The 16744-nt window shown below is 35.6% G+C and overlaps 1 protein-coding gene across 1 annotated transcript in view; it reads left to right on the forward strand.

Moving 5' to 3' along the window:
• Positions 1 to 16744, forward strand: part of COL22A1 (collagen type XXII alpha 1 chain) — a 564322-nt gene that overhangs the window by 489883 nt on the left and 57695 nt on the right. The window contains exons 48-49 of the mRNA XM_056823025.1: positions 11927 to 11980; positions 13061 to 13114. Of these exons, the coding sequence (XP_056679003.1) occupies positions 11927 to 11980; positions 13061 to 13114 (108 nt within the window). The remainder of the gene's footprint in view (positions 1 to 11926; positions 11981 to 13060; positions 13115 to 16744) is intronic.

Here is a 16744-nt window from a genome sequence, read left to right on the forward strand (position 1 = left end):
AGCAAGGGAAATTTGCCTTCATTGACCTTAGAATTAGAGCGTAATACACCCTATATGAATTTAGAGCTGGAATGGAATCTTATTGTTTTTAATTGTTTTTAAAAATTTCCCTGAAATTGAAAATCATTAATTTTCTTCCTTCTTTCCACAAGCATTCATTCATTTATCAATATGTTTAATTGTCATGTTGGAAGATAATTGAGAAGGTCAGAATTGCCAATGAATATCCAAAAAATACAAGCAGTTTGTTGTAAGTTATCCTTTTTGAGGTCATCAGCAATTGTGAAGCTAGACTGGCTGGAGGATTTTTTTTTTTGACTGCAGTAATTGAAGCTGGTCTTCTCACTGAGGCTCTCATGCTTGGTTATTACTCCATCTTCTAAAACTGCCTGTGTTGAAACAAATAAATTATACAGATAAGGTCTGTGTCAGTTGTTTTCTATATCAGCCTGCCTTCATTTGAAGACTGATCACTTGGGGAACTTGCCCCATCTTTGTCCCTTTAAAATTCCATTTCAGAGTCACCTAGGCTATTTTAGTTTTCTAGTCATTCAAGAAAACCTTTATTTTTTTAGTCCTCAGGGCTCATTCTCAGGTGTCAGGTTTGTATCCTCCCTATTCCTCATCACCCATAATGAATCTTTTTTCCAAATTCTATTCACCTCTGTCCTGGCCATTCAATTAAATTCCACAAGACTCAAGCACCTGCTGGGTGCAAGGTACAATCCTAAAACTTGGAAATACCAACACAAAAATGAAAGTCTTTGCCCTTAAGTAGTTTATATTCTATGGTTCCAAAAAAATCCCCTCTGATGTCCTTTGAAATCACATACTTTACATAATAATAGGCAGAATTTGTAAAACTCATTAAATATTTATTTCATAACAAGTCTATCAAGTAGCTATTAGAGGTACTATCTCCATCTGACCTAGAAGGAGAGTAAATAAAGTGATCTACCCAAAGTCACCCAGCTGGTAAGTGTCAGAGTTGGAATTTTAACCAAAGCCTTCCTGACTCTTGCCAGGTTAAGCAATTTTCCTATTACTCTAGGGCAGAGATAGGCAAACTACAATTGAGGGCTATCTGTAGGTCTGTGAGCTAAGAATTGTTTTTACATTTTAAATAAACTTTTATTTTTAAGTATACAAAAATTATTCTCAGTCCCTGGAGGGTCTTACAAAAACTAGTAGCATTTTGACTTTGATTTTGGGATCAGAGTTTGCTGACCTCTGCTTGGGTGTTGCTCTTGACAGGTCTATAGTCAGTAAGTTATCTCTGGTCCTTATTATCTCCCATTTGGACTATTGTAATAATGTCATTGAAGGTATTCCAGCATTCAGTCCCTCCTAAAGCATCCTCTTTCACACCCTATCTGACTTAACCTCTAATTAGATCATTCCTTTTCTAAAAAAACTTGCAATGACTCCCTGTTTCCTTCTCAACAAATTTCATCTTCCATTCAAGACCCACCACAAACTGATCCCAAATTACCTGTCTAGGCTTACCTTATACCTCATTCATTCTGTGTTTTTGCCAAATTAATCCACTCCTCATCTCTCAAATTTGCTCTCCCATGTGTGCTCACACTGCCTTCTTCTGATCTGCATCTCCACTTACCCATCCTTTAGTACTCATCTCAAATGTCATCTTCTCTGTTAAACTTTTCTCTATCTCTTCATTGACTGTTTTCTTCATCTAGTTTTGCTCACAATCTACTACAGATGTTTTTACTTTTACTAGTTATCTTAAAAACAAGTGATTCCAAGCAAGACAATTAACTAAATAGCACAGAGAAGAAATTAGCAAAATATGCACCCCAAATAAAATTGGAATGTTCTCTCTGGCAGATAAACATGCCATTAGTGATGGAGATACACTTGAGAAATATTTGAAGGAGAGAGTGTGTTTCAAAATCATATGTGGCCAGGGGACATATGTAAAGGACCACACAAGGCCACATATTTGGATGGGGCCCACTTTAAAGGGGCAATTCACATTTATGAATCTGCAAAACCATTGGTGTGTTCTTATGCCTGCTCATTGCTGATCTGGTTCCCCATTGAGTCACTTAATTAAAAAAAACTAATTATAGTTAACTTTTACATAATACCCTATTCTGAGCATTATCTCATTTTAACCCTAAAATCCACCTGGTTCTTCATTTTTATCTTTTGGATAGTTATGAATTTAGTCACAATTGCTCCAAGTCTATAGTTAGAAAAATTCTTAATATTTAGACAGAAACTGGATTTTCTACTGATGATTTACACTTATATCTGTATCTAATTCAAACCTGGCTTCTTTGAGATGGAGGCAAAATTCATTTTACAGAAAATATTTTCAGAATAAAACAGTAAATTATATTATGGTATCTGTGAATAGAAAGACTCTGGGAAAAGTTAAGAAAAAAAGGTGACCTTTTCATGAGACTTCCTTCATCCAGGGTCATCTCCTCTAAGATGCCTGTAGAGCTGATGATTCTCTGATATCTCCCTTCTTTATCACAGCACAGTCTTCCTTTTGCTCCCAAAAGACATGTTAGAAATGCCATGCTGCTCCACCCTCTTGAATCTGCTTCATCAGAATCATTCCCCTGGGACCTGAGATATTTCCATCTTTTTATGCAAATTGCTCAGCTTAGGATCTGGTCTCTCACACAATGGCTTTGATTGATTCAAGGAAGTAAATGGACCCTCTTTACACTCAAGTCTGGTTATTTGATTCAATAGAAGTTAAAGTGTGAGAAATAAAATGACACATATAGTACTTTAAAATCATTTGATCCTCAAAATAACTCTTGGGAGGCAAGTATTATTATTCCCATTTTAAGGATGATGAAACTAAAGCAAAGTTTACATGAACTTGCCAAGGGTCTTACAACTAATAAATGTCTAAGGCAGTACTTGAACTGAGGTTTTCTGACCACAGGACCAATACTCTATCCACTCTACTACCTAGCTAACTTAACATATCCCATAATGTCTTTGTTGCTCCCTCTCTTTTTCTTGGGTACCTTCTCTCCTCCTGCTTTTCTCCTCTCCTTCCCCTCTCTTCTTTTTGCTTTCCCCTCCTCAATTCTTCTTCTTCCATTAGCCTTTCTCATTGAGAAAGTCACTTTAAATCCATAGACTTCAGCTTCTTCATCTAGAAAACTGAAGGGTTGAACTTGACAGCCTCTGATGTCGCTTCCAACTCATGTATGTTACTAATTTCTTATAAGGTTTGACATGGCCTTTGCCTTTTGTCTTTAGCTTAGATCCAAGGACTTAAGATTCATAATTTTTAATGTTTAAAAGAGACTCACATACACAGACAGTATTTGGACTACAAAACCCTTCTGATGCTTTCTCTCTATAGCTCCAATAGTCTCAGCCAAATGCAGCTTTTCTCTCCTTAAGGAGAAATAAGTCTGTCAGTTCCCAGCATCTTGCCCTCCCTGTGCCAATCTTTTGGCACACAGAACAGGTAGCAAACTAACTGAAGCCCTCCGGTGTCTAATGAATCTTAGAACTTACTTCTTTTGGTTAATGAGATCAATGTCTGTGCATCAACCCTCTATCTGTTTTAGGCTTAAAATATCCCCTTTAACTCCCATCAGTGACTAATAATCTGCCTCTCCCTTAAATCATTTTAGAAGTTTCAACAAACAGCAAAGGGCTAATTTGGATTGAAGGCACTAGGGTTTTCCTCAGGCTCCCCAAATCCTTTGTATCTCCTATGCCAAAGAATATGCTCCAAGCAAAAAAGCTAAGCTAAATGGGCAAGCCGCTACTGGTACTACCATTCCAACAGCTACTACTTTGTTGTTGTTCCTTCCATCCTGTCTGCCTCTTTGTGACTCCATGGACAATAAACTATCAGTGGTGTTTTCTTGGCAAAGATGCTAGAGTAGTTTGCCATTTCTTTCTACACTATTACCACTACTGCTACTACCACCAGCACTAACAGGACTACTAGTACCATTTACATACTCCATGCAATCGCTATGCTAAGCATTTCACATTGATTACTTTCAGTTCTCACAACAACCCTTGGAAACAGGTGCTCCTAGGATCCCCCTTTTAAAAATAAGGAAACTTGGCAAAATGGACTTGCCCAGGGTTACATGGCTTACTATGACTCACCAGTGTCTGTGTCTAGATGATGCCTCATATCTTTCTGACTAGTCCAATGCTCAATTCACTGTGTTTCCTAGCTTTCTCTTATTTTTTTTCTTGGCTCCATTATTGCCTTCATGGTGTGTGTTATGTAGGTGCAGCAAGGAGCTATCTAGCCTTTGACTTGCCATTATTACATTTGTATACATACAAATCAATTCCTAATATATTATAAACTTCAAAACAAACCCCAACAAACATTATGAAGCACTGGTTATGTACTAGAGATAAAAAGAGAGGCAAAAACAATCCTTGACCTTAAAGAGTTCACATTCCAATGGAGGGGCCAATATGAAAACAACTATGAACATGCAAGAAGGTAAATTGCAGGTAATCTCCAAGGGAAGGCATTCAGATGAAGGAATTCTAAAGAAAGGCTATTTGAAGAAGATGAGATTTTAGCTGAGACTCAAAGAAAACTATGGAAATCAGGAGATGGAAAAAGGAAGAAAAAGTAGTGCCAACATGGGAGACAGCCAATGAAAAGGCATGGAATCAGGAGAGGGTGAGGAATAAAATGGAAGCCTCTGTCCCTGGAACACAGAGCTCATGTAGAGGAGGAACATTTACTGAATAAGAGGATAACTTGCTTAGACTTGTACCTTAGGAAAATAACCGGTACCTGAGCGGAGAATAAATGGGATTGGAGAGAGATTTAACACAAGTATACTGGCCATCAGACTATCATATTAAAATAGTTGTGAGATAATGAGCCAAGTGCCAGAGAAGGTAAGATGAGTTATATGGAAGATATTGGAAAGGTAGAATTGACAGGACTTGGCATGAAGGTCAGCCCTATGTCATTTATTTTTTATTCTCCCCAATGCTTAGAACAGTAAAACAACAAATTGTTACAAAATCTTAAGGACTGTTAGATCTGAAAAGTGTTGTGAAGCATAGTAATTACTTATTGATGATTTGTTAAATAAATGAATGGATATTTAAAAATTCAAAGAAATCCAAGAAAACTTTCACTCCAGAAGCATGACTGCATAGACAAATTTCTGCTTCATCTTTGGAGTATATGTAATTTATCACCCCTCCAGTTTTTGTGAAATCTTGATGATTACAAGAGTATTTATGCTGGTGATTCACCAGCTGGGAACTATCTTTACCACGATCTATCTCCTCTACTTAGCAGCTCATATCTCATATCTCTGAGCCCTTTGGAGGTTAATGCTGTTGCCCATTAGATAACTGCCTTCCAGGGCTTTCAAACAGTATAAAACATTGACTTTAAGATTTAAAGGATTTGGAGATAGCTGCCACTGTGGTAATTATGGTCAAAGTCAAGTGGGAGGGAAAAGCAAGATCCTAATCAGAATGATGACCAGAAGGGCTTGTAACTTTCCAGAGCTGGATATGAACACTGTTTTCTAGACAGAGCATGCCAATTCCTTTATTTTAGAAGTGAAAGCATCATATTTCTCACTGTCCTGATGTACTGCCTATAAAGAAGTCAATTAAAATGAGGGAGAAGTTATATTTTTAAACAACACATTAGAGAATGTTAGAGATTTTAAAAAAAAACACTTTAGAATATAAAAGATAAGAGAGAACAGAAAATTTTAGGATAGGAAAAGGACTTTGGAACCTGCAACAAAGAATGTTAGAGCTAGAATAGACCAAAGAAGAAAGAAACATAGAAGAAAAAATGTTAAAATGAGAAAACTTTAGAACATAGAATATTAGAATTCAAAGGGGGTTTAGACTATAGAAAAAGATATAACTTTGCATATATGACTGCCCTTCTAATACATAAAGATAACTATTACACTGCACTAAATCTTCTCTTCCCTAGTTAAAACATCCCCATCTTCTGCAACCATGCCTCATATAATGGATCTTAAGGTTCCTCCCCATTTTTGTTATTGACTTACTCTTTTTGAGCTCCAGCTCCTTACTTCCCTTCCCAAAATGTCCTTACCAGATCTGGACACCGAATTCCAGGTGTGGTTTGTCCAGGGAGATGAGATCCTTTTTATCCCCTTTTCAATTCTATTCAATACTATTTCATCAGGGCCAGGGCTACCCACACCAAGAAGGAAATATAAAACAGGACAATCAGGACCTTGAGAATGGGAAAGGGAATAAGCATTTATTAAGTACCTACTATCTACCAGGAACTGTACTGAGTGCTTTACAAATAGTGTCTTATTTTATCCTCACAAAAAACATCATAGCATATATTATCTGAAGAAGAAAAGATAGGACATGACAGTTGTTTTATGTATTTGATGAACTATACTACACATGTGTAATTATACATTTTAATTATATTATAAAGACTCTTCTAAGTCTAATATTCTATGTTATAATCTGGAAGGTAGGTCATATTATAATCCCCATTTTATAGATTTAGAAACTGAGGCAGAGGTTAAGTGACTTGTCTGGAATCACTTAGTTTTTTCAAATTCCACATCCAACTCTATTCATAGAACCACCTTGATGCTTGACTTTTTCCATTTAGTATTTGAGAACAAAATCAAATAAATAAAAAAAAATAATTTAGAAAACAAAAATACCAATGACTTCTATTTGAGAAAATTGTCCCAAATACTTAGTTTAGATAGATTGCTATAAGATCATTTAATTTTATTGAGAATTCAGGATATATATATATATATATATATATATATATATATATATATATATAGACTGGAACTAGTATTTGTGTATTTCTAAACAATTGAAGTGATTACAAGAAGAAAGATTTGGGGGAAGTGGGATTTTTACTAATTGTATTTTTTCTTTTCTTGTAGCCAACTTGCTTCTTTTTTATTTCAACAAAATCTTTTCCATTACAATCCCATTAGGAAAACTGTAAACTATACAGAGTATTGGAGTCTTGGCTTGCAAGAGTCACAGAATCTCAGAAGTCATCTACTCTACTTGCTTAGTTAATGTTTAAATTCTGTATGTTACATGGGTTTATAAAATTTAGGGCCATATGGATCTAAAATACAATTTCTCTGACTCATTTTATGGATTAGGAAACTGAAACCTAGCTAGATTAAGCCCAAGATCAAACAAGTAACAAATAGAAAAGATAGGATTTGGACCCAGACTTTCAAACTTCAAATCTAGAGCTCTTCTTCAATATTTTCCCATTTTTTATATCATATTCCCTGTCTTTTGTCAGTGACCATCCCACCTGAGATTCTTATGACCTTTGTAACTTTGGGCAAATTATTTTCTCTTCGCTCCCTTTTCCTTATCTATGAAAAGGAGAAGGTCACTCTAGATGGCCAGTGATGATACTATTGTTCTCTACTATAACATCAGTTTAAATATCTTTAATGATAAGGAGCTCAACTGTGTTAGAAGATGGCCTATTCAATTTTTAGAAAGCTCTTCTATAGGGGGCAGCTGGGTAGCTCAGTGGATTGAGAGTCAGTCCTAGAGACGGGAGGCCCTAGGTTCAAATCTGGCCTCAGCCACTTCCCAGCTGTGTGACCCTGGGCAAGTCACTTGACCCCCATTGCCTAGCCCTTACCACTCTTCTGCCTTGGAGCCAATACACAGTATCGACTCCAAGACAGAAGGTAAGGGTTCTAAAAAAAAAAAGAAAGAAAAAGAAAGCTCTTCTATATTTATCACCAACAATTTTAAAATGCCAGACATTGAGGATGCAGACCTAAGTTATTCATATTCAGAAGAAATCTGGTTTCTTGAAAACAACTAGAACAACAATAACAACAATAATAATACATTTATATAGCACTTTAAGGTTAATAACACTATTCACAGTAACACCATGAAATTGGTAAATAACTGATTATTCTGATTCTCTCAGAAGTATAACAACTTTTTCACATGAAAGATCTTCAGATAGGATACATACCCACATCAAATGATTTTTTTTTACTTTAAGTTAATATATGCCTATTTCCTTTAAACCATTCTCTTATGAAGTAACATTTCCTGGCCAGATCCCAGCTTATCAGTATCCCCTTCAAAATGTGAACTTGAAGAAATCTTAGAAATCCTTGAGTATAAAACTTATCTTACAAATGAGAAAAACTTAGACTCAATGAAATCAAGTGACTTCTATACAACTTTAGGTTGAACTCATAAACAACAAAAATAATTCCTTCTATATAGCAGAGCATATATAGATAATTCCATATGAAACCATGGATCTCTGTTTCATAGTGCTTGTTTTTCAAAAAACATTTATAAAATTCTACAAAGGGATTTTAAAACTTGTCCTGCTTTATCTGTGATTTTTTTCTGAATAGTCTTCTCTTTTCTCTGCATTTCAAAAAATGTTTTAATGGCCCTCACTTTTTTTCCATCTCTACTGCTAACCCTCACCCCCAATTAAAAACAGAGAAGAGAAAGAGACCAAAACAGAAGGAGAAGAGAGATAAAAAACAACTTATAACAAATAAGTAAAATGAATACAAACAGTGGCTATAGTAAAATGTGTTTCTTTCAGCACCTTGTCTGCAAAAGAAGCCTTTGCCAAGATTTCTTAATTCTAATGCATATCCTCTCATTGGTTCCTATAAATCTTGTAAGCAGTTTATTTGAACATATTTGTTTTCTTGTCTCTTCCACTCAATTATGAGTTCCTAGAGGGCAGGGATTTCTCTATTTTCCCCACCCTTCTTTGTAATCCCCAGCATGTAGCACATAGTCCAGCACAGGGGCTTAATGAATGTTTAGGACTGTTTCCATCACCTGTTTGTTTAGGGGTAAGTAACAGTTTCATCAAAGATTTCTAAAGCAGAGGTTCTCAACCTCTCAATTTGTAGCAATGAGAATACATAATGCATATCAGGTATTTACATTCTGAATCATAACTGTAGCAAAATTACAGTTTTGAGTAACATGAGGAACTGTATTGCGGGGTCCCAGCATTAGAAAGGTTGAGAACCACTGTTCTAGCGATTGGCCATTGTGTTAATCAGAGTTAAGTCTTTTGAAGTTTTTTTTTCCTTTTAATTTACAGTGTTGCTGTCCCTGAATACAATGTTCTCCTGGTTCTGCTAACTTCACTTTGTATCATGAAGAATTCTGTAAAATCATTTCTTTAGGAATTTCTTATTATGCAATAATATTCCACCATATTCATATACCATAATGTGTTTTGGCATTTTCTAATGATTTAAAAAGCAATCTAAGACATTCTTTAGATTTAGCTTTTTTTTCTCTTCATTCTTTTAATCTCCCCTTTGATGTACTTTAAAACTACCCTGATTATGTGCTTATATGTGTTGATTGTACCTTGTCTTTTCAAATAAGAGAGAGGTTCATTTGGTGCCCACTCATCCATTCTGTCCTCAAGGTTTACATACTTTTCTTCTTACATGACAGTGTTACTAAAAACCAAACAGCTCTTTCCAATTGCTAAAATAAATTTACCTTTCTAGGTTTCTTTGGGCTCTTGAATTTATATATCAAAGTTCCTAATTCATCTCTGGTCTTTTCATCAGTAATCCATAGAAGTTCTCAATACCATTTAAAGATCCATTTTTCTCCCAGCAGGATTATACTCTGCTTTGCAGTATAAGTTATTCTTAGTATTAAATCAATATATAATGTTTTTTTTTCTTTTGGAATATTGTATTCCAATGTGTCTTTTCATTTTTAGGTTTGTGTGATATGGACTATAGTTTCTTGATATTTAAACCTCTTTCAAGTTCAAAATAAAAAGAAACTTTCTTTTATGTGGGAGCTCTAAAATAGAGCTATGATATTCCTGGGATTTTTACTTTGGGGTTACTTTTAGGAGGTGATCGATAGATTCTTCCTTTCCTTACTGTGTCTTCTGTTTCTAATTGATCTGGACAGGTTTTCAGTTACTATTTCTTGAAATATGGTGTTTTGGCTTTTTTATTTATTGTAGAGTTGAGGAATCCTATGGCTCATAAATTATTTCTCTTTGACTTATTTTCCAGGTCTGTTTCTTTTTAATATCATATATCTTCTTTTCTTTTTTTAATATTTTGATTTTGTACTATTTTTTGTTCTCTCATGGAGTCAATGATTTCTTTAGATTATTCTTGTTTTAAGGATGTCCATTTCTTGGGTAAGATTTATTATTTTGTTTTCTAATCTGTTCGTTTTCCTAATTCTTTTCTCTTGAACTTAATTTTTAGTGCCTTTTGTTTTCATTTCTTCTAAATATTCATGAAGTCTGTGGGTAAAAATCTATTTTTCCCTTTGAATCTTTGCTTGCATTATTGCAATATTGCAATATATATATATTACTTTTGGGGAAGATTTTTCTAGATTTGCAATATTTTTTATATGTTGGGGTTTTCTTTTATTAGGCATTAGTTCCTGAAATGGGTTTTTGACTTTGTACCTACTATGTTGTTTTTGAGTGGGGTGCTTAACTCTGATTAGTTTCACCTTAAATTATTGTATTGACCTAAATCTCCTGGGATTCTATCCCCTGAATCTTTGAGATTTGAAGTGCTGGATCTTCAGTGCTGGTTATCTCAGAGCAGAATGTTAGGGATCTCAGAGTCCCCAGACCTACACTATCCTGGTCTGAGTGCTAAGAAACTGTGTTGATCCCTGTTCCCTGCTATCATCAGACTTCCATTGGTCCCCACTCTGGAGCTTTCTAATATGAATCCTCCACACCTCTCTCCAGACACAGAACCTTACTGGCCATAAGTGTCCCATTTTGAGTGTCCTGGCACTTTGCTTAAGGAACTCCTTTTCCTAATGCCTTTGGGATCCTACCTATTGTGTGTGTGTGTGTGTGTGTGTGTGTGTGTGTGTGTGTGTGTGTGTGTGCAATTCTGGAATAGCAAAGTATACTTTTAAAATTTTTCATAGCATTTCTTGAGCATTATTCAGTCTGGTGCCAAAAACATCTGGGTTCTGCTTTGAATTGGAATAAAGGAAATGGGTGATCTGTTTATTTTGTATGTACTGTAATAGATAGACATTCCTGAGGGTGTATATTGATTGATTCTCTAGATGACTGATGGATCAAGGTTTGCCTACCCTCCTCCCTCTTCCTTTTGACTGACAGATGATGTCCTTTGCATGCATGTATATTCTCTCTTTTACAGTACTCATCTTGACAGGAAGTTATATATGTTTCAAATCACATAATGATTTTTATTTAATAATAATTCACTTGGAAATTATAATGCATAAATATAGCTTCCTGGAAAGGGTCATTTTGGGGTCCACCAATCATAGGACAACATGCTATTTCCTCTTGCAATTAGCATTCTCTTCCTCAGCAGATTATATTGTATTTATTTGTGTGTATTTTGTCTTTCTTTTATAAAATATAAGTTCCTAGAGTTCAAAAGCTATTTTGTTTGTTTTATTTTGTCTTTCACATTTCTGGTACCTAGGTACTGTTAGGTACCTAATAAGTATTTACTGAAATGAATTGCCTTGAATATTGGATCTCCCATTAGTGATGCTTCTATCTAAGGCTTATCCATTTTTCCCCCAAATGTGTTTTGTTTTAGTTTTAAGGTTGATGCACATTTGTTTTGTTGGTGAGAAAAAGAACCCTTAAATGATTTTTGAAGTGACTTGATTTGAATCTTGGATTCACACTTACACTCACACATACACATACACATATACACAAATAGTCCTTCTATCCAGGGCCTTATAAATTTTTTCAAAGCTTTTTGTTGTTTCTGTTTTGAATTTGTTCTTTTGTTGTTTTTTAATTATCCCTTTGCTGAGGAGAAGGGAACATTTTTGTAGATCAATAGCCTATGGGAATACAGAGTGACTTTGGTAAAATTTTTTATGATAATTTTCCTTTCCCTCTTAGGGCAATAAAGGAGAGCCAGGAGCAGATGGTGAGATTGGACAAAAAGGTGAACAGGTAATAGCTTATTTCACCCCTAACCTCCCATTCATTCCTAGGAATCATAAATAATATTGCCATCACTTACAGTCATTCTACCAACTTCATCTTCCCTTATCCTTTCTTTGGTTAAATTAGGAATTAATACAGAGCTATTTAATCACCTTCTAGTTTAAAAAATCTTCTATGCCCATTTTTTTGCATGATTTGACTAATTTTTTCCAAAGATACTCAAGGAAGTAAGTTTCCCTATAAGGAAGTTCCTTTTCATTCTGTTGGGTTTCCTGACTTATTATGCCCTCTGTCTGTCAAAATGATATTTATTAAAGACATAAAAAATTCCCAGTTATTTGGTCCAGTTCTCAATTCAATTCAGTTCAATCCCATAACCTATATAGATGACTCATCAGACAGTTTTCTTTGTCACAGATGAAATATTTCCTTTTAGGTTGTGTTCTGGTGAGTGAAACTATGAGTCACTCTATTATCTACCTATTAAGAATTCATATTGCATATCTTTCTTATTCTTCTTGCTTACTTATACACATAATATGTATACATATATATTTAGATACATTTTACATTTATATGTATTTATTTTATATGTATATGTACATAAATGTATATATTCATTCATAAATATGTATTTTACATGTACATACATACATATTTTATTTTTTATTTGCCTAACAATAACATTTAATTAACCTGCTCTGTCATAGCATGAAGGTGATCCTATGCATTCCAACTTTAAAATAGAAGGCAAAAACTCTTGCAGGGCCTTTTATGCTTAAAAAAACTCAGTATATGTCCAGTTCTGTCACTCAAGAGCCAGGCAAGCCAAATTTGGAGGTTTATCATCAGAATTTAGAAAATAGGTAATAATATTTGTCCTGTCACCTGTCAACTAAGGTATATAGTGGTTGTGATCTGTGCCAGTGAAATTACATATTTTGTAAAATCTTCAAGTAAAAATTGGAATCAACTTTATTTGACTGAAGAAAACTATTCTAAATTCCAACCCCATTATGAATGAATTAATTAACAAATACAGAAAAAACTCTAAGATTTCTGCTGTTTTCTCTTCCCCCTTCCCAGGGTCATCCTGGAGTTCCTGGTTTCATGGGACCAGCTGGGGATCCAGGACCACCAGTAAGTATTTTTTTTTTTGTTTGTTGGATTTTTCACTTCATAGCTCTATGACATCTTAAATTCCTTCCACCTTCCCTTCACAATATCTAATGTGATGTTCTAAATCCACTTAGCCTCTTCTCTGGACAATGCTCAGGAAAATCTACAGTGTTTAGAGGCATATCAAGAAGAATGGACTGTGGGCGCAGCTGGGTAGCTCAGTGGATTCAGAGCTAGGCCTAGAGATGGAAAGTCCTAGGTTCAAATCTGGCCTCAGACACTTCCCAGCTGTGTGACCCTGGGCAAGTCACTTGACCCCCCATTGCCTAGCCCTTACCACTCTTCTGCCTTGGAACCATTACACAGTATTGACTCCAAGACAGAAGGTAAGGGTTTAATAAAAAGAATGGACTGAAAAGAATTTGAAGGAAAGTTATGGATGAACTTAAAAATGAAAAATGAAAGAAAGAGTCACATTTGAATAGCATAGAGATATGAATAGCTTTGGGTATTTCATAGGGCTTAGAAATGGAAGGTACCATCAATATCCTCTAGCCATAGTATCATAAATCTGGATCTTGAAGAGATCTCAGAAATGGTCTTTTCCATTTTAGATGAGGTAACTGAAATTCATGACTTGTCTAAGGTGACACTCATATATATCAAGAACCTTCATTCTATTCTGTTCTTTTGTCTTCTGAATACAGCAAAATAACTTTTGAAACCTCTATTTCATAACCTTTCCATTGATCTCCTATATATGCTTCTTATCCCAGTAGACCTCCTTCCAGTTCCAGTGTTTCAGAAACAATGCCAATTAATGCTTTTACTACTTATTACTTGATTATAAAGCATAAAGAGTTGTATCCTCATTGACCTTTGACATCTATTATTGATATCTACAAATCACCACCAAGTAGAGTAACTATAATCATGAAATCTTAGAACTGGAAGCAACTTTTTAGCGTTCCTGTCTTCTGACCCTCACACCTGTGTCCATATTCAAAATTCCCTAGTTACATTTCTTCCAAATGAAAAGCAGCATTGGTCAGAGGAAAGGGAGCTGCAATTCATCAGACTTGAGTCTTAGTCCCAGTTTTACCTCCAACTCACTGGAAAAAATTATACAGCATTGGTTAGAAGAGAACTTAGCTATCTTTTCAACCAAATCTTGCTACACAGACAAAAATAAACTGAGAGTCAGAGCAGGAAAGAGGTTTGTCCTAAATCACACATCTAGTAAGTGGCACAGCTAAGAATGAGATTTCAAACCAGGCCCTCTGACTTCACTGATTACCTTCTATGATATCAGAGTAGTTCACATCATCTACCCATTTGACCCTGCCCTAGATACTTCACCTCTTGAGAATTAGTTTTCCTCCTTTATTACATGAGTTCATTAGATGACATGACCTTAGCTCACTTTCAGCTTGAAATCTATGATTAGCAAAATGGCTGATTAATAAATACTTAATTGACCCACTGACTTTTAGCTCTTTCTTGAGCCTTAGTTCTTTTTCATCTGAACAAATGAGGATATTGATGCTTACACCACCTGCCTCACAGAATCGTTGTGAGAGAAGTGTTCTGTAAACTGTAAAATGCTTTTAAAATGTGAGTATACTTATCACATTATCAGATTGTGGTGAAGATCAAATGAGATCATCCCTGGGAAAGCACCTTATACTCCAAAAACACAATGTAAATGTGGAGAGTGATGATAACTCCCTATACCCATCAGATGCTTCTGAATAATTCCCTTCTATGTGTTAAAATTTATAACCTTGAAATAAACAGCAACCTTTTCCAGCTCCTGTCCATATTCTAGTTTGCTTCCTCTGCCCTTGTGTTGCTGGCCCTCTTCTTCCTCTGTAGATCACTCATGCTCTTCTTCTGTGAATTGTGCCTCATTTATCTCAACCAATTCATGGATTTCATCAGTTGTAGCCATAGCAACAGAAAGCATAGTACAGCATCAGCATACCTAGCCTCCTTCCATTCATTTATAGTTTACATTTCCCTAAGGTTCGTTATGGAGGTTCTCATAGGTCTAAGAAACTGTTTGTCCCAGCATGCTCATTTCTCAGTTCAGCCACAATTCTTTTCAAACTTCACATATCTTCTGCACATGGGAGCTACATTCCCATATCTTCTTTCAGAATAGTAGGAGACACAGGTACTCTACTTAGAGGAGAGAGAAGTCCCATCCAAGAGGCAAAATGGTACAGAAGAAAGGGAACAATGACCAGGGTTCAATCCTTGGCTAATCCATTGGCTCTCATAAATTCTATAACTTACTTCAATCCTCTGTTTCCATTCCTAAAATTCTTTTCATGCCTACTTCAAAGGGCAGATGAGCATAAAACTTCATAAATTCTAAATTACTGAATCAAGATGAGATATTGTTATTTCTTTCTGTATTATTGTATTTTAATATTTAGGGTAGGGACGGAGTCTTAGCCAGAAAAAGTCTCAAGGTCAATGGTTGGTCATTTAATGAGAAAATCAGCACCAAATCCAGAAGGGAAATTCAGTGCTTCTATATGGAAAATGGTTAATCTATCATTACATTTTAGAACTAGAGGGTACCCCAGAGGTTATTTAGTCTAGTCTCTTCCTTTTAAGGATGAGGAGAATAGTGGCCAGAAATGCCAAAGGACTTATTTAGGGTCACTTAGTAAATTAGGGGCAAGATCCTGTATTAGAACGTAATTAACTTCAATTCATTAAAAGTGTATTAAGAACTTCTAAAGCTCAAGATGCAGAGTGCTTCTCCCTCCACCTCTGCTTTTCAGCTTCCTTTCCTATGTTGTCTTCTCCTGTTAAATTATTAGTACTTAGCACAATGCCTGGGACATGGTAGGTGCTTAGTAAAAGTTTCCTGACTATCACTTAATAGTTCATAGATTTAGGAAAGAAAAATACTTTGGAGGATACTGAATCTTAATCCCTCATTTTGTAGATGAAGTCCCTGAAGCCTAAATAAGTAGATAGAGTTCCAGGCCTGGGGTCAGGAAGATATGAGTTCAAATACAGACTAGTTGTGTGACTCTGAAAAAGTCATTTAACTTCTGTTTGCTTCAGTACCCCCGATCATCTGTTAGGGGAGACCCCCCCCTTCAACTCACCAACACCTATTTACCACTGGGGATCCTCATTCCCGAGTTACAACCACTTTGTTACAGCCCAGCAAGAGGGAGCATGAGAGGGTCATAGGACTCATTCCACCTCAACTCCTACCTTTCCTTGCTCACCTATCTACAAGTAATAGCTTCCCAAGGATCAATTAACACCATCAACCAAATTATCATTACACTAACACACAGTAGATGCCATACAAATTTAGTTATTATAATTATTATTATCATACCATTAGTAAGTTACTTCTATCAGATTTGAACCCAAGTCTTCTTGACTTCCAGCCACTCTGGTTGCTATACAAAAAGGTCTTCATTTTTTTAACCCCTTACTTTCCATCTTAGAATCAATAGTGAGTAAGAGTGGTAAGGGCTAGGCAATGGGGGTTGTGACTTGCCCAGGGTCACACAGCTAGGATGTGTCTGAGGCCATATTTGAATTCAGGAGCTTCCATCTCTGGGCCTGGCTCTCAATCTGCTGTTACTAATTACTAGAATAAATAATGTAATTCAA

The sequence above is a fragment of the Monodelphis domestica genome, chromosome 3, assembly GCF_027887165.1.
Source record: "Monodelphis domestica isolate mMonDom1 chromosome 3, mMonDom1.pri, whole genome shotgun sequence".
Classification (NCBI taxonomy): Eukaryota; Metazoa; Chordata; class Mammalia; order Didelphimorphia; family Didelphidae; genus Monodelphis; species Monodelphis domestica.